Here is a 16,808-nt window from a genome sequence, read left to right on the forward strand (position 1 = left end):
AGGGGTGGCTGCCCTGGATGCTTGCTAGTGCAGGCCCCAATTTTGGACACAGATGCCAGGCTGCTGTCCCTCCCGTGCCCCAAGGGATCCCCTGCCCAGGGGCCGCAGCATGTCAGCAGGGAGCCGGCTGGGTGATCGCCTTGGCCGTTTATTACAAAAACAAGAACTTGACAGAGGCAATGCTGGGAGAGGCTTGGCTCCCCCCCACAAACACAAAGGGGCTCCCCTCCTGGGCCTGGCCTTCACCGCCCCCCACCTGGGGCGAATGCAGCTCCAGGGCAGCCTGGCCAGCACCCAGGGAGATGGGCCCACACAGGAACAAGCTGCCGCTCAGAGGCTGCCTGCAGCTTCCTGGGGCAGAGCGAGGGACGGCGCGTGGCGCACAGGACAGACAGGACGGGGGTGGAAGGCAGGATGCTGCTGCCAGGGCTCTGTAGCCCCGGGGGGAAGCTCGCTGCAAGTTACCCAGGGCAGGGCTCTCCTCTGTGCACCTGGGAGCCCCACCCAGCACCTGCTCAACCAAGGGGAGTTGGGCCCCAGGCAGGCAGGTGACACAGAGGCTCCTTAACCCTGCAAGCACCAGGAGAGCCGCTGCAATGAGCGTCAGCCCAGGGTGCCGGACCAGCAGTGGCTCCGACAGCAGCCCCTGCACCTCTACCCATGGTCCTAGCAAAGTGCCCAACATCACCAGAACCCAGGGGGTGCACAGGACAGCCCGCCGGGCGCCCCCCCTCTTCCGGCCAGCCAAGCAGGACTTGCAAGGGCCAAGCTCTAGCCTGAGCAGGGATGGGCATGCCCAATCACGCCACTGTCCCTCCCCCAGCCGGCAAGGCACCAGCGCCTCAAGGCAGAGGCGGGAATCAAGTGCCACGTGGTGTCTGGCACACCCCTGCCAGGCTGGGCACCCCCGGCGGGAGGGCGCCAGAGAGAGCGCAAGGAGCGAGCAAGTCTACAAATAAATTAAGGAACTAAACGAGCGACCCAACAGCTGAGCAGGGGCGAGCGAGTCTCTGGGCCCCTCCGCTCAGAGCCAGGGGCTACGGCCGCCACGCTGGGAACTGGGGGTCCAGCTCCTTGGGAGCATGCAGCACCAGGGGCTCCGACCCCAGGGCCAAACCAGACCCTGGCAGCTGCTGACCCGGCTCCCCACGCCGGGTGGGCCCAAAGTCTCAGCGCCACTCCGGGGCAGCCCCAGCCCCCTGCAGATGCCAGGGCCATGGCTGGTGCAGGAGGGGGCCCGCCAAAGGCCACGTCACTTGGGCTGGCACACGCAGCCAGCCCGCTAGATGGAGAAGGAGCCTGTGCTGGGCAGGTGCCACCAGGAGTCGGCTGCTGGGCACAGTCTCTGCTGCGGGGGAGGGACGTCCGTGTCCAAAGAGTTCCCAGGGCAGCCGCCGTCAGCCCGCTCCTCCCCCGGGGGCATCTGCCCGGTGCCCAGGCTGGTGAGGTACGTGTGCAGGAGCTGGGCGATCTCATCCACCTGGAGGGGAGCAGAGGTCTGTCAGGGGCGCTCAAGGGGTGCTGGAGCTCAGCCTGGCTCCTGCTCCCCACCCCGTCACTTCACAGCCACCGGCGCCAGGGCTGCGCTCCGGGGGGGAGCTGCAGGGAGGAGGCCTGGCCCCGTCTGCGTCGGGGGGGGGGGGGGAGGAGTGGGGCCTTACCCGGGCGCACTCAAAGAGCAGGTCCTTGTCCCCCACGGAGAGGCGGAAGGTGCTGCTGTCAGACACCCCGAAGGACGAGATGCGGCCGTAGCAGAAGCTGTCGAAGGGCTCGGCCTCCCCGGGCTTGTACAGGGACACAGCTTTGGCCCCCACCCCCAGCCATAGGCGCTGGGGGCAGCTGCCCTCGGGGCTCTGCAAATGGAGGGAGTGTCAGGGTCAGCCCCACAGACCCTCCCTTCCCCCCAGCCCCATTACCCCTCCCCTCCTGGCCAGGCTGCTCAGTACCCCCTGGAAGAGTTCAGGGCAAGGATGGGTAACTGCCCTCTACGTGGGTGGGTTTAGTCTCCTGTGGGGTGACTGCCAGGGCCCGTTTGGGGGGGCCCAGGAAGCTCCCCCAGGAAATGCTCATCTCCTAGCTGTGACCCACCCCAGGGGAGCCCATTTAAAACAGCTGCCTCCCAGCAGAGCAGCTCCAGGTTCTGTAGGTCCTACAGAAAGCGTGAGCTGAGTTCTGCTGCTTGCTCTGCAGAGGGGACAGGGTCTGGGCTGGGGGAAGGAGAGGGGAGCACGACCCTGCTGTATAGACCCCAGCTCGGGATGGGGGATGCAGGCACACGGCCCTACCGCAGAGACCCCAGCCCGGACGAGGCGCTCACCGCACGGAAGTCGACGTCGAAGAGGGTGGAGCCGAAGCCTGGCCACTCGCGCACCAGCGCCAGGTAGGCGCCCATGGCCTCAGCCCGGCCCATGCCCTGCAGCAGCTTCCACCGGTCCACGATGGCGGCCATCATGCTGGCGCCCTCCTCCCGCAGGCGGCCCCGGAGCTTCTGGTCCTGCTGGGCCTGCTGCTTGGCCAGCGCGTGGCCCCAGGGCAGGGCGCCGGCCAGCAGCCCTGTGCAGAGCCGGGTGCGGGGGCCCCGGGGGGAGCCCTGGCGGGAGGCCTGGAGACGAGAGTGCAGCGCCTGGAGGGGGAAGAGCTCCTCCGGCCGGGGTACGGGGGCGTGCGTGGAGAAGTCGCTGTTGAGGCTCTGCAGGCGCAGGGCAGCCAGGGCCTGCAGCGTGTCCTCCGAGGTGGGCACGTGGCCCCGGATCACCATCTCGTGGGCCTGCCGGAGAGGGGAGGCTCAGTGATGGGGGGGAAGGGGCGGGAGGAGGATGGAGGGTGGCTCTCCAGTAGGGGAGGATTCAGCTGTGGAGCGGTCCCAGGGGAAGACAACCCCCCCCTCTAAGGCACACATAGGCCCCCCCCTTCTTCATGCGAGGCCCCAGCTCAGGACACAGGGCCAATGCCCCCACGGTGACGGCGCAGGAGCTCAGAGCTGCAGCCTGGTGCCCTCGGGCAGGGCCGCCAGCAGCTGCCTGCTCAGCCCGGGCCGGGCCCGGCTCCTACCTGCTCGAAGAGGAGGGCGAACTCCACGCTGTCCCGGGGCACGTTGTCCGTATCCAGGAAGCCGTAGTGCTTGAAGCAGAGTCTCCAGGAGGAGTCCTGCGTCGTCTCCTTCCCTGCCAGGCTGGGCGGGGCCAAAGGTTCAGACAGCGCCCGTCAGTGCCAGGACACACGGACGCAGGCAAGCCCCGACTCCCCTCCGGGGCTATCGCCAGGGGGCCCAGGTCACCGACATTCCAGCCCCCCACCCGGTTCCTCCTGCCCCATGAGCACGCCTGCCTTCCCCTCCCCCGGCCCACACTCCACCGCCTCCCCCTTCCCAAGCCCCACGCTGCCCCCTCCGCCCCACCGAGACGACAGCACGAGGGGACATTTACTTTTCAAACCTGGTGAGGACGTCGGCCACCAGCGTGGCCCTGCCCACGGGCCGCGCGTGGTGCCGGCTCTGCTCGTAAAGAGCGAAGACGTTGCGGCTCCGCGACAAGCCCAGCCGAGCCACCAGCTCCCGGGCCACCTGGGGCGAGACAAAGGCAACCAAGGGGTGACTACACGCCCCGGGCCACGGCGCTCAGGGCTGCAAAGGGACACAGACAGGTCATGGGGGGGGCATCCCCAGCACTTCCCAGCAGCTCCCCCCACACCCCTCGGTCCAAGAGCCAGGCTTTGCTCAGGAGCACCCAGCCTGCTTACCGCCGCCCTGGGCCCAACGTGCCACGGTCACCTGCTCCCCCCCTCTGGGGAAACCTGCCCCCTCCAGCTCAGCCCTGCTGCCCCTGCCAGCCTGAGCATTGGGACTCCAGCTGGCACCCCCACCGGGAGCCTCCCCTCCGTGCTGGGCCCCCCATCAGGCTCCGAACCCCGCAAGGCTTGAACCCCCCAGCTCACCTCCTCAGCCGTGGTGTGGGAGCTGATGGCCACCGTGCAGGCGGAGGTGCCCGGGCAGTGCACGGTGCAGAGCATGTCCTGCCGCTGGGTCAGCACCAGGATCTCGTCCAGGGAGGGCACGCACTCCCGCACCGTGGTCTTGCCCAGCGCCGCCCCGATGAAGCGCCCGTACTCAGCCATCTCTGAGCCGGGAAACTCGCGCTCCGTCCTGCGGGAGGGGAGATGGGGCGGTCAGGGAACCGGCAGCACCAACCGTCCTGCCCGGAGCCCAGCCCTTCTGGTCCGGCCACGCCGGAGCCAGGCTCCAGGGGGTGCAACTTGGAGGCCCTGGAGCCAGGACCTCGGCTTTAGCTCTGCACCAAGGGCATCCAGTGCTTAGCCTTTGCTGCTGCTCTTCCAGCAGCTCCGTCAGGGGTTGCAGGACCTCAGAGCCCAGATCTCCTCCGCACTACAATCCCCCTGCCTGGCTAGAGCTCACCGGCTCTCCCAGCAGCCGGATCGTCTCTCTGCTGGCATCTCGCACCAGAGCTGGGAAGGCCCAGGGGCTGGGAAACACCCAGCGCTGTTAGCCCATGGAACTCCCTGCCACAAGGTCACACTGGGCCTGAGGGATCAGACAATCCTACAGGGGCTCAGACAGGGACGTAGGAAACAAGGGAAGCCACTGGCCCAATGAAGAGGGCAGATGCCCCTCTGCTCCAGGCCTGCTGCCTAGCTCCGCATTGGGGGGGGAGCCAAAGTCCTTCACCCCTCCAGTCAAGTACATGGCACCTCCTCTGGAGCAAACACGCCCTGCCTCACCCACCCTGCCCATGGACCCCAGACCCAGTGCACCCTGCCCAGCATGCCCCCCACCCCCACTCGCAGCCCTGTCCCCCAGGGTGCACGCTCCCTGCCCCTACACACCTGCCCAGGTGGAAGTGCAGGTAGCGCAGGACGGGCGGGGAGGGCAGGAAGGTGCAGCTCATGCAGGTGAGCAGCTGCCAGTAGCGCAGGTTGCCAGGCCCCCCCGGGGCCGGCGGCTCCGTGGTCTGCTTGACCAGCTGGCAGTAGATCTCGTCGACCAGGGGCGGCAGGTCCAGGCAGGTCTGCAGGACGCCCTGGATCAGGGGCCCGGGCTCTCGCTCCGACTCCAGCTGCTGCAGGGAGTTGAAGAGCTTCACGGCCTCGTCGCGCAGGGTGGTGTAGCCGCGGGGGCTGGGGGCTGCGGGCGGACGGCTCGGTTAGCGGGGGCAGGAGCCAGGCCCTGCATCTCGCTGGCCTCGGCTCGGCCCTGACCGGGCTCTGGGATGGCACCTGGCACAATAGGGCCCCCCCCCCCATCAGCAAACACCCACCTGGACACACCCCCCCCCCCGGCACAAGTATCACCATGGCAACCCAGACGGGAACACCCTGCACCTCCTAGGCCAGACGCTGGGCCTGCTCCTCTGGCAGCCAGGAACAGGGCAGAACCCACCCTCAGGCAGGAACTGGGCCGGGGGGGGGGGAGGCCCTGAGGCACCAACAGCCTTTGTGGGTCCCTGGGAAGGACCCTGCTCCAGGCAGCAATCCCAGCCCCTGCCTGCCTTGCGGGGGCACCGTGCCCAGCGCAGCATTGGCTGGGCCCCTGCCCCCATCCCATTGGGCGTGGGGCAGCACCTTCCACAAGAGCCGCCACCTGAGAATCAGAATGAGGGGGACTCAGGGGTCTGGGCGGCAGGTCAGCTGAGAGCCACGTCTGCTGAGCTTGCCAGGGGGAGGCGCCTCCCCAGCTCCCTGGGCAGCACCCCCACCCCCAAAGCTCCCCATCCATGGGGCAGCGCCCCGCACCGACCCGTCGGTCACCCCACCCCAGCACTCACACAGCACCCGCTGCCTGCCGGCATCCTTCCCCCCCTCCCGCTCCTGGGGCAGAATGCCTGCCCCCCCCCCCCCCACCCGGGCATCACATCCAGCCTCCCCCCACAGGGAGCCGCCGAGCTCAGCCCCGCCCCCACCCGCTCACCGCTTGGCTCGGGGCTGCCGTAGGGGAAGGGCAGCAGGGGTGCGTAGAGAGGGCTGCTGGTGTAGCGCAGGACCGGGTTGCAGCGGTGGATTTGCTCCAGGATCTCGGGGCTCCCGCAGTTCTCCTAGGGAGACAGGAGCAGGGCTGCAGAGCGGGTGGCAAGGCACAGACGGGCACAGCCTAGGCAGGGGCTGGGGCTGCAGGCTCCAGGCCTGGGGGTTCTGCTCCATGCCCTGGCACCAGATGCTGGAGGTCCCGGTTAGTGGGGTCCCAGTGATTGTCTGGCAGCAGCTTCCCCACCCGAGGGGAACCAGCCGGGAGGAGGAGGGTGCAGCAAGGCCTCCAGCCAAGGGGAGTGGAGGGTCCCAGGGGAGGCTCCAGGATGGGACCCTCCAGGCCACATGCCCCCCCGCTCAGCCTCACCTCGATGTCGCGCATGAGCAGCTGCGTGGGCGTCTGCACGGGGGCCTTGCTGTGGATGACCTTCTGCACGGCGCACACCCAGTGCACGGCTTCGTTCAGGTGCTCCGTGTACAGGCGGTAGCAGTGCTTCCGGCCAAACACCGTCACGCTCCAGTAACCTGCGAAGGGCAGAGCGCTCACGCAGCCCGCCGGGCCCCTGGCCACTCGCCCCGCCCCACCCCTCTCATGCACCCCACCCCAGCCTCCTCCCATGCCCCCCGCAGCTCCGGCTCCCCCACAGCCACAAACAAGTGCCAGGCTGCAGGCAGGGCCCTTGGAGGCGGAGAAACACCAGACCCCGAGCCAAGGACGCTGGTGATGTCTGTGCTCCAGACGGACGCCCTCCGGGGCCCCTGCGAAGGACGACACCCTTCCCTGCCCAGCGTGCGCGCCGCTGGCCCCAGGGCGGGCGGGAATACGTACCAGTCTCCTTGTAGGTCTGCTTGTCGGGCCACAGCACGGAGCAGAGGCTGGTGAGCACCAAGGTGCCCAGGCGCCTGGCCCCCACCTCGCTGCTGCTGTAGTAATCCAGGGAGTCCTGGGTAAGCACAAACCAGTACTTCCGGGGCCGGATCCATGGGCCCTTCATGCCCCCCCGCGTCTCCCTCTGCAGCCAGCCTGGGGGGGCAAAGAGACGGGGTGAGCTCCCCCAGGGCCCAGCACCACCCCAGATCCCCCCACGAGGGCGGCTGTAGCCAGTTTGCAGCCCCTTGCCCCACCTGCAGGGAGCAGGGGAAGGGGCTGAGCTGCCGTGGGGCGGGGGAGTGAGCCAGTCCTCAGCAACGGGCAGCCCAGACTCACTCTGCTTGGACCCAGTGGGCAGTCCCGCCCCTGGGGGACCAGCGCATGGCTCCAGAGGCCCCCCCCCCCCCCACGCCGGCAGCTGGGGGCAGGAGCAAAGCTGTAGGCAGAGCCGGCCTGGCTTGGGGAGGGAGGTTCAACCAGGGAGATGCCACTCCCGTCCAGCCAGCACCTGGTGCAAGCCCAGGAAGCCAGCGGGGCCTGGGCCAGGACATGTCCGTGCTGGGGCCTTCACACCACCTGCCGGCGACTGCAGCAATGCAACAGGAGCCAGTGGGGGAGGAGGGAGCCGGTGTCTGAGCAGCAGATTCAAGGCCCCGGGTCCAAATCCCAGCCCAGCTGGCTCAGACTCTGGGCCAGCACAGAGCCCTCCCCACACACAGGGACAGGCCCTGGGAAGCAGGGAGCTGCCCTGCCAGCCCTCTGCCCCTTGGCATCCCCCAGCCCAGGTGCTGTGCTGCCTGCCAGCCTCCTCCCCACCCCCCACCCCAAACTCACCTTTCACGATGGCATCAGAATCGTCCTCTACTGGCCCCGGGCCCTTCTCGGTGATGAGGCTGCGCATCTCCTCTGAGGCCGGCAGCGACCTGGGGCCAGGACAGGGGGTGAGTCAGGGACCCCAGGGCCAGCCAGTCCCCTCCAGACCCCCAGCTCCCTTGGCTGTGGGCACTGGGTCAGCAGAAGCCCCATTAAGCCCCCGGCTTGCAGAGCTCACAGCCAGGCAGGGGGCACAGAAATAATACCTCGGGGCGGGGGGTGGGAGGGGAACAGCCTTCGGCCTGAGTTGAGACAGGCGGTGCTCCAGCGGGAGACCCTGCCCACACCCCAGCTGCCAAGGCCCCACCAAGGGGCCTGGGAGGGGCCCCGGAGGCAGGGAATTCATGGCTCCTGTCATCCCAGGCCCCCTCCCCAACAAAACACTGCAAAGCCAGCCTCCCTCCTCCAGCATCTAGCCCCATCCTCCTGGCCTCTGCCTGGACGAGGAGGCACCCTCAGCCTGCTACGTGATGGTGCGAAGCTCACACACAGCGGGGCGGGGGTGGGGGTTGACCCAGACAAATCCAGAGGGGAACGACCCTCCCTGGCCAGCCAAAACCGCTCCCCCCCCCCCCCCCCCCGCAACCCCGCCCGGTGGGAAAGCAGCAGAGCCGTCGGATGCAGATAACCCCCAGCTAAAAATAAGCCGTTTGCACTCACGGCCTGCCAAGGAATTCGGAAAATGAACAACCAGGAAAAATGCTGGCGGCAGCAGCCGGAGCAGGCAGCATTGCAGGCTCCGTGGGGCCCTGAACCTGCTCCCCCCCTACCGGGCCCTGACACCCCCCATAGGATCTGCCCAGCCAACCACAGGGCCCTGATACAAGCCTCTGGACCCCAGCAGGAGCATCCCAGCTCCTGGCTCTGCTCAACCCACTGTGGTTCCATGGGCTCCCCTGAAAGCACTGCCCCCCCCGGAGAACCGGGGACCGCTCCCTCACAGCAAGCAGGCAGTTATAGGCTCTGGGTCTCCCAAAAGCCCCTTGGAGCAGCCCCACTCCAGAGGGAAAAACTGAGGCAGTGAAGGGTAGTAACATACCCAAAGCATCAGATCTGACTCTCAGCTCCCCGCCCCCCAAATATAGGCACACGAACCCACTAGACCCCAGCCCGCTGCCAGAACCAGGGAGAGAACCCAAGAGTCCTGGCTCCCAGCCCACTGCTCTACCCACTGGACAATGCTGCCTCTCCCATATGTGGTGTTGGGGACACTGCAAACTCCCACCCTGCTGGTGCTGAGCACTGCCTTGTGGTGTGAGCGGTTTACAAAGGCCAGAGCCAGCCAAGGAGCAGGGCTGTTGGCCGCAATGCAGGCCCAGGGATGCTCTGCCCCCTCCCTGTCTCTCCCCCGCCTCAGCCTGCCATCTGGATAAGGCCCTGCTCCCCCCATCCCAATACCCCACAGGACCAAGACCCAGGTGGACTACAGATGAGTGGGGAGGGTCAGGCAGCAGGAGCCCCTGCAGAGAGCCTGAGCCACCCGCGGAGCCACGCGCCCATGGGCCTGCGCCTGGGCACTGCCCTTCCAGCCAAGCCCATACCAGCTGGGTGCCCCTTGACCCCACCCCTAGCTCAGCAGGGTCCCACGGGGTAGAGCCTGGGGGGGGGGGCGCAGACCATCTGGGAGGGGACTCAGCCAAGCACTCTGCCCGGGATGGGGGCACACGGGGATCAGGGCCATAGCGAGCTAGCTCCACCATGGGGAGAGGCGCCCAGAGGGGGTGGCAGATGAGGGCAGGGGCCCAACAGCCCCGTAACGGAGCATCCCCTCCCCCGCTGGACCAGCCAGTGGCAAAGAGGGCCAGGGGCCCTCACCCCCAGATCTCCCTGGCCTGGCAGCGGGGCTCCGGGGCAAGAGGGCACCGCGCTAGGCACCAGCCACGTAGCAGCTGGTCAGCAGCGGGGCGGGGCAGGGCCCTGTGCTCAAGCAGCCAAGGGGCCAAACCAGCCCTGTCCCACCTGGGCCAAACGCCGGGCCAGTCTAGGGGAGCAGAAGTCGAGCTGGGGCGCAGGCGGGACAGGGGCTGCCTGGCCCAAGGCACTCACCGTTCGGAGCCGCTGCTGGTGCGGACAGGCTGGGTGAGGCTCAGCGGCAGCGGCCCCTGGGAGCAAAGGCAGAGGGGCCGTTAGGATCCCCTGCCCGGTGCACACCCCCCCCCCCCCACCTCTCTCCTCCCCCACTCCCCCCCGCGCCCAAGCATCTGCCCAGGGTCTCAGCCCCTCGGAGCTGAGCAGCCGGGGACCGGCGCCCACCGTGGGAGCAGACATCACGCAGCCGGCACCGTCCCCGGCCACTTCCACATGAAAGGAGGAAGTACGCGACCCACCGCACTCGGTATCCTCAGCCAACCCCGCCAGGCTCCGGCCCGGGCAGCGTTGCACAAGGTCGCTGCTGAGTAACACGCTCCCAGCACAAAGTCCCATTGTAACCGGGGCCCCTGACTTCCCGCCCGCGCCAACGGGGCCCCGCGGAGCCTCCCCGGCCCCGCAGCAGGACAGACGCTGGCTAAACTCAGCTCACGGCCCCCCTGCTCCTGGTGGCACCCAGACTGCTGAGCGGAGACGGGGCGGGGGTGACACGGCAGGCAGCTCCAAGGGGCATCAGCAGAGCTCGGGGGGGGGGGGGGGGAGTACACCCGGCCTAGAAAGTCCTACTATTCCCGAGGGGAGAGCACAAGCTGCAGGTCAGGACTGAGGGGCGCTAGCAGAACTGGAGGGGGGGGGCCCTGGGCTGGGGAGTCCAGGGCTGGGCTAGCAGGGAGCTGCAGGTCAGGACTGAGGGGCACTGGCAGAGCTGGGGGGGGGGGGAGCCCAGGGCTGGGCTAGCAGGGGGCTGCAGGTCAGGACTGAGGGGCACTGGCAGAGCTGGGGGGGGGGGGGAATCCAGAGCTGGGCTAGCAGGGAGCTGCAGGTCAGGACTGAGGGGCACTGGCAGAGCTGGGGGGGGGGGGGGAGAAGACCAGAGCTGGGCTAGCAGGGAGCTGCAGGTCAGGACTGAGGGGCACTGGCAGAGCTGGGGGGGGGGGAGAAGACCAGAGCTGGGCTAGCAGGGAGCTGCAGGTCAGGACTGAGGGGCACTGGCAGGCGCATGCAGAGTAACAAACCCTCACAAGGGAGGAGTCCATGGGCCATTCGCGGTTCCGGGGGGGGTTGCTAGTGACTGGATGCACCACAGAAGCAAAGGACAGGAGGCTGCAGCTGAAAATAGAGCGGAGGCGGGGGGGGGGGAAGGGGGGGCTCTAGCAGGTACTGAGAAGTGCCGCTCGCTGGGCTGACCTGTGGCATTAGCAGCACCTGTTACCAATATAACCGGAGCCCCTGCACTGACAGCTCCGCTCGCTTCAGCCCCAGCTGCCCAGAGCATCCTCCCCCCCCCCCCCCCCCCCCCCTACACACACACACTCCCCGCACCCAGCCACAGAGCAGGGAAATATTTTCCCCGCTCCCCGACCAGCTTCCCGGAAGATCCTGGGCCGAGCCGCGGGGCCTTGGCTGCCTCCCAGCTGCGGGGGAGCTGCGGGCTCTATAAATAACAGGCAGGAGCCAGGCCCCAGCGTGCAGGGCTGGGCGGCTGCTCCCACGATGGAGGCCAAGGGGGGTTCCTAAGGACAGGGCTTGGCGAGGCTGCGGCCCCAAACTAGCCGCAGCCCCAGCACACCTCCCTGGAGGCAGTGAACAGCCCGGGCCTAGGCAGCTGCCCGGCACCGAGTTCAGGCAGGAGTCACTCCTACAAACCTGCACCCCCCATTAAACGGACACCCCGCATAAAAAACCTCCCCACGGACCCCCTGCAAGGCACATCTGGGCAGCTGCCAGCGGGAGAGCCAAGGCACTGGAGAGGCAGCGTTGACAGCGCGGCCCAGTCAGGGACAAGGGCAGGCAAAGTTCTAATTGTTTTTCCACATGTGTGTGGAATACATTTTGTCATGTGCACCAAGGCACGTGCACCACCAAGAATAACACTGGCTGCCTGTTAAGGGAGGCGGTGGGCGCTCTGCTCATCAGCTGGGTGGCACCTGAATCTCTCCTGCATGGCCCCCCCAAGCATTCCGCTGACAGGGAACGCCGACGGCAGGTGCCAAGTTCTGGGGAGCTGCCCAGTGCGTATCACAGAGGGGCCACAGTTCCCTTTGCACCTTCCCCACACAGCCTGGGTCCCCAGCCCCACAGCCCTCAGCCTGGGCTGGGCGCCGGGAACTCGGCCTGCACAGACAGGTGCTCACTGGGGTCCTGGTAGGGCAGCACAGGCTGCCACACCCCAGGCAACACATGACCTAAGGTGGGTTGATACAGACAGCACAGCGGGGGTAGGCCCTGGGGCGCTGCTCAGCCCAGCCGGATGGGGAGGGAGAGCAGCCGCCAGTCCCCTTGGCTCCGAGCCGGCTTGGGGGAAGGGGAAGCACTAAGTCTCCTTATCTAACAGCAATAAGAACAGCAGCGCCGTGGCTTGGGCACCATCTGGAGCTGGCAAGGGCACACTGGCACCTCACTGAGCTTGGCCCCACCCGCCGGTGGCAGAGCCATGAAAGGCCCTGGGGCAGCCCGAAGGCCCGGCATACCAGGAAGTCACTGGGGCCCTGTGAGTCCTTTTGGTGACTGCTGACTTTTCACATGCCTGGCTGGTCTCTCTCTGCCCTGGGAGCTGGCACCCCAGGGTGGCCAGCTCGGCAGGAAGCCTCGCCTGCCAGAGCCAAGGCCTCAGCGTCCAATGGATCCCGAGCCTCTTGAGGGAAGAGTCCCAGAGGCTGCTGCGCCAGGGCCCCAGGTCAGCACCAGGGCTCAGACCGGGGGAACGGAGGAGACACACCCCTGCTGATCTCTGTGGCACACCACTTCTGGGACAGAGCTACCCAACTGCAGCTCCCACGCACCGGCTCCAGGCCGCCCCCGGCAGCCATCACTCCGGATGGAGGCTGCCCCGTGTCCCACTGTCCACACCGCAGCCCCATGCAGCCACGACACCAAACCCAGGAGAACAGCCCGGAGGCTGCTGCAGAAGAAGCCAGCTGGACCAGGCTTGATCTAGTCTGGGCCGGCTCCAACTATGTCTTCCTGCCAGCAGCCGACACTCTGCTCCCTCCCGGGCCGGTTCACACGGCCAGCGCCCGGGCCCTGCTTGTGCAGCCAGCAGTCCCCTTCCAGTCACTCTGACTGGCCAGGAATATGCAGGGGCTCAGGGCTCCATCCACCAGCACCTCCTAGCTGCAGCCCTGGGGCAGCAGGGGTACCCTACCGTCCCCTGCCCCACTACTCGGGCAGTAGAACACCAGAGATTGCAGCCCCTGGGGCTAGTGCCATGGCGCAGCACCGAGGGGTGGCCACACGGGGCGGTGGGACAGGGCAATGTGGGGCCGCCCGCTCCCCAGCGGGGCCATGTGCAGGATCAGCGCTCAGCTGACTTGTTTGGCCCCGTGGGCCTGGCACCGGGTCCCTGTGCCGACTCTCACAGGCTCGGAATTACAGCACAAAGTGGCATTAAAGGGGCAGGATCACCTGGATCCTTCCAGGAGGAAACAAACAGCTCCCACTCCCCCTGCGCCCAAGACAGACCCCCCCCCCCCGGTCTCCTTAGCCAGTGAGCACAGGCCTGGCACACAGAGCTCAGGGTATAGCGACCAGCCCTCTCTGCCCTCCAGACTGGCCCCAGCTCCTTCCATCGCCTCCTCCACTGGCTAGGGGCAGCTGCCTGGTGTGGGCTGGGGGTACCAGCAGCTGGCAGGGGGAGACACTGTTTGCTCTGTGGTTACATGAAGGCTTCTGGGCCCTTTGCACAGACCAGACTCCTCCGTTTAAGGTTCAGGATGAGCCAGGTCTCTGGGGAGCCCTGGGAAAGTGGTGGCAGACATGGGATTCCCTCCCCACGGCTAGCACCACAGGCATCTCCGCTGAGATCAGGGCTGGGCCAGGTGGGGGGGAGTCCCTGTGCACCAACAGCAAGAGCAGCAGCAAGTCAGACAGGGCACCCCGCACCCCTCCTGCGCACACCGTACGGGAGAGCAGCATGATCCCAGGGGGGCATCACAGCCTCTCTGCACGTCTGACCCATGCCACAGCCCCTCGGCCTTCCCAGTCTGCGAGATCTCTCCCAGGGGGTTGGCAAACCAGCAGCCGGGGCAGCTGGGGATTCAGACAAGCAGGCCCCCGAGACCCAAGACAGACCCTGGCTTTGTTGCACCATGCTCTGCACAGCCTCTCCTGAGACAGGGGGGAGACAGGATCCAGCCACACTACCAGCACCCCCAGATCTGAGCCGGGGCAGTGAGACGGAGGCCGCTGCCCCAAAGAGCCGGCACAGGAAGGGTTTACATGCAGGCTGCAGTTTTCGAGAGAATTCAGCAACCTGTAAACCCAGCCCCACCTGCTAGGGCTGAGTCCGTGGAAAGTCGGCTGGGGGTTCTCCGGAAATACTGATCCAGGGTGGCACTCGGAGCCTGGGGCTCAGCCAGGAAATGGAGCCCTGGCGCCCAGGGCCCAGCCTGCCCCTGGAACGGCAGCATTTGCTGGAAGCCGGCAGCCTGCTCAGGGGTGCATGCCTCAGCACGTCGCTCTGCAGAGCCGGGTGGGGATGGCGCTGCCTGCCCGGGGAGGTGGGAAGGGGGGATGCCAGTGCAGGCTGGGCAGCCGATTCAGAGCAACACGGTGTAACCCGCCTGGGGGCAAATCAAACTCCCTGTGGTAAGCCCAGGGCCAGACAACCCCCCCCCCCCCACGTCACTGCCTCACACAGAACTGCAGGCCCAACCAGCAAGACAGCTCCAACCTTTCCCTGCCCCTTCCGATGGGGCCACAGTGGCTTTCTGTCCCTGCAGACACTGGTGCCAGGAGCAGGGTGAAGGGCCTGTTAAGCGCAGGACCCTCTGCCACAAGGGCCCACGACTCTTCCTAGCCACCCCAGATGGGTCAGGCCTAGCGGAGCCTTGGAGAGACCCCTGAGCCCCAGGGCAGGTGCTGCGCCCTCGTCGGGCCGGGTAGCCCTGCGCGCTGCGGAGCCCCAATGCGCCCCCAGCAGGGCCCCTTAATAGGGCTGGCGCACGCCACGCTCTTGGGGTGGCCGGAACCCAGGGGATACCCAAGTCTCCTACTGCACTGTCCGATGCCACCTCCCTTCTTTGAGGGGTGCTGGGAGGGGGGTGCCCAGCGCCCCAAGGTCTCTGCCACCGCTTCCCAGGGAGCTGCCAGGTTAACAGCACCCCAGGGCGCCCACTCAGCCTGCAGGGAGCAGGGCCCGGGGACCCCCGCCACCGCGCGCCCGGCCCCCTTTGAAGCGACTGGCTCCGCAGAGCCACCGGACCCGTCCCGGGAGGAGGCACGTCCCACAGGAGGGAGCCAGCAGCGCGCGCGCACGGAGAAGCGGGAAGGGGCCTGGCCAGGCGGGGAGGGAGCGCACCCCAAGGGGCCGAGCACCGGGCAGCCCGCGGCAAGGCGCCCGAAAAGCCGCCAAGTCCAGCGCGCAACGCGCAACGCACCCACCTGGGCGCCTTTGCTCCGCAGCTCGAAGGACTCCTCCTCCCCGTCCGGCTCCTTGTCCGGCTCGCCATAGTCCCGCCGGAGCAGGGTGAAGCCCTGCCTGCAGCACAGCAGGCACCAGAGCCCCCCCGGGAACGGCATCCCCCCCGCCCGGGCACCAGCAGCCCAGGGCAGGTGCTGCGCCCTCGTCGGGCCGGGTAGCCCTGCGCGCTGCGGAACCCCGATGCGCACGGGCACCCTCTTGCGGGCCGCTCCCCCGGCTCCGGCAGGGGGAACCCGGCCCGGTTCTCTCCGCCCACGGGCGGGGAGGTAGCATGCGCGTCATGAGTCACGGCCAATCGCTCAGCAGGTGCCCGAGGGGCCCCGCCTGCCGCCGCGGCCTCTTGCATCATGTGTCCCCCTCCCCCGGGTGTCGCTCGGCCCCGGAGCGCAGACGTGCTGCCCCCTGTGCCTGCCTGGGGGGAATGGAAAAGAGCCCCCAAAGCGCGCTCTCCCCGGGAAAATCTGGCCACTCGGGTCTGTGACTCCCCTTCCTCCCCAGGGCCGAGTTTTCAGGCTTTCCAGGCTAGCTGGAAGGTGGAGAGCTTGGCCCCTGGGTAGGGTCTTTCTTAGCCAGCACTGGGACTTCTCTTGGCAGCTCACTCTGCCATAGTACACCCCCCAACCCACTGTATGTGCTCCCACACGCTCATACCCTCCTCCCCCGCGCTGAGAGGCAGGTGCCCCTGGGCGGGGAAGGGGACATGCCCCCCACACCCTAAGCGCTTTGCAGAGCAGGGGGCACCTACACGTGCCCCAGTTTGAACCCACACCTCCAGGGGGCTTGGAGAACCAAGCCACCCCGAGAGCTGTGTGCAAAATACCCTTGGGCCCTGACCTGAACTGGCTAAAAAAGGGGAGGAGAAAATGCAGCCCTCTCCAGAGTCTCAGCAGCTCCCCTTAGGACTTAAGAGGCAAGAGGAACAAAGCACTTCCTTTGCTGATTCCAGTGGCTTTGCTGGCGCCCTGGAATCTGTTTGTTTAAAATGACCAGTTGCAAAATGTTTTGTGCAGCCGGAAGAGCACTGAGGGCTCTGGTGCTTATTTGCTTTCAGAGACTTTAAGGCCAGCAGGGACCCTCCCAGTCATAGTCTGACCTGCACGTTGCCGGCCACAGATCTGCCTCGCCCACCCACTCCTGCCAGCCACCCCTCACCTCTGGCTGGCTTCCACAGCCACATTGTGCACAAGAACCAAAATACACTGACCCAAGGAGCCGGAATCAGCTGAGTCACTCCACAAAGCCACTTGCTTTTCTGCCTGTAGCTCCGTCTGGAAGGTTGTGGGTTAGCAGGAGGACCCCAGACTCCCAGCAGTAATGTGTGGGACTTGACAGAGCTGGGAGACACACAACCATGGGAGGAGAATTGTTTCCTAGGTGGGTGGTGGGGGAGAGGGTTACTAGTTGACTCAGCCCCCAAACCGAGATACTCTTTAATCTACATGCAAAAATTCTATCCAGTAATTGCATCAAATCCACTGTAAACAGACACTGCACTACTGCTGCGCTTGGGTGTAGCAGGCCTATTGGACCACCCGCTGGGGCAGCAAACACCAGAGGGCACCATATGGTCGGACCTAC

The 16,808-nt window shown here is 67.0% G+C and overlaps 1 protein-coding gene across 2 annotated transcripts; it reads right to left on the reverse strand.

Annotated features, from left to right (window-relative positions):
* Positions 1 to 128: 128 nt before the first annotated feature.
* PLEKHH3 (pleckstrin homology, MyTH4 and FERM domain containing H3) lies at positions 129 to 15,483 on the reverse strand. Of its 2 annotated transcripts, none has more exons than XM_075911335.2 (13): positions 15,191 to 15,483; positions 9,767 to 9,822; positions 7,682 to 7,770; positions 6,806 to 7,000; positions 6,344 to 6,501; positions 5,921 to 6,044; positions 4,840 to 5,137; positions 3,934 to 4,141; positions 3,435 to 3,562; positions 3,052 to 3,172; positions 2,318 to 2,767; positions 1,662 to 1,853; positions 129 to 1,480 (listed from the first exon to the last, which is right to left on the reverse strand). In XM_075911335.2, exons 1-13 carry the CDS (start codon positions 15,326 to 15,328, stop codon positions 1,283 to 1,285), a joined length of 2,355 nt encoding a protein of 784 aa, XP_075767450.2. In that variant the 5' UTR covers positions 15,329 to 15,483; the 3' UTR covers positions 129 to 1,282. The 2 variants fall into 2 exon arrangements, with proteins under 2 accessions (XP_075767450.2, XP_075767449.2); XM_075911334.2 differs by having other exon boundaries at positions 3,426 to 3,562.
* Between the last annotated feature and the right edge of the window lie 1,325 nt (positions 15,484 to 16,808).

Source organism: Pelodiscus sinensis, chromosome 29 (assembly GCF_052426305.1).
Source record: "Pelodiscus sinensis isolate ZL-2025 chromosome 29, ASM5242630v1, whole genome shotgun sequence".
In the NCBI taxonomy this organism is placed as follows: Eukaryota; Metazoa; Chordata; order Testudines; family Trionychidae; genus Pelodiscus; species Pelodiscus sinensis.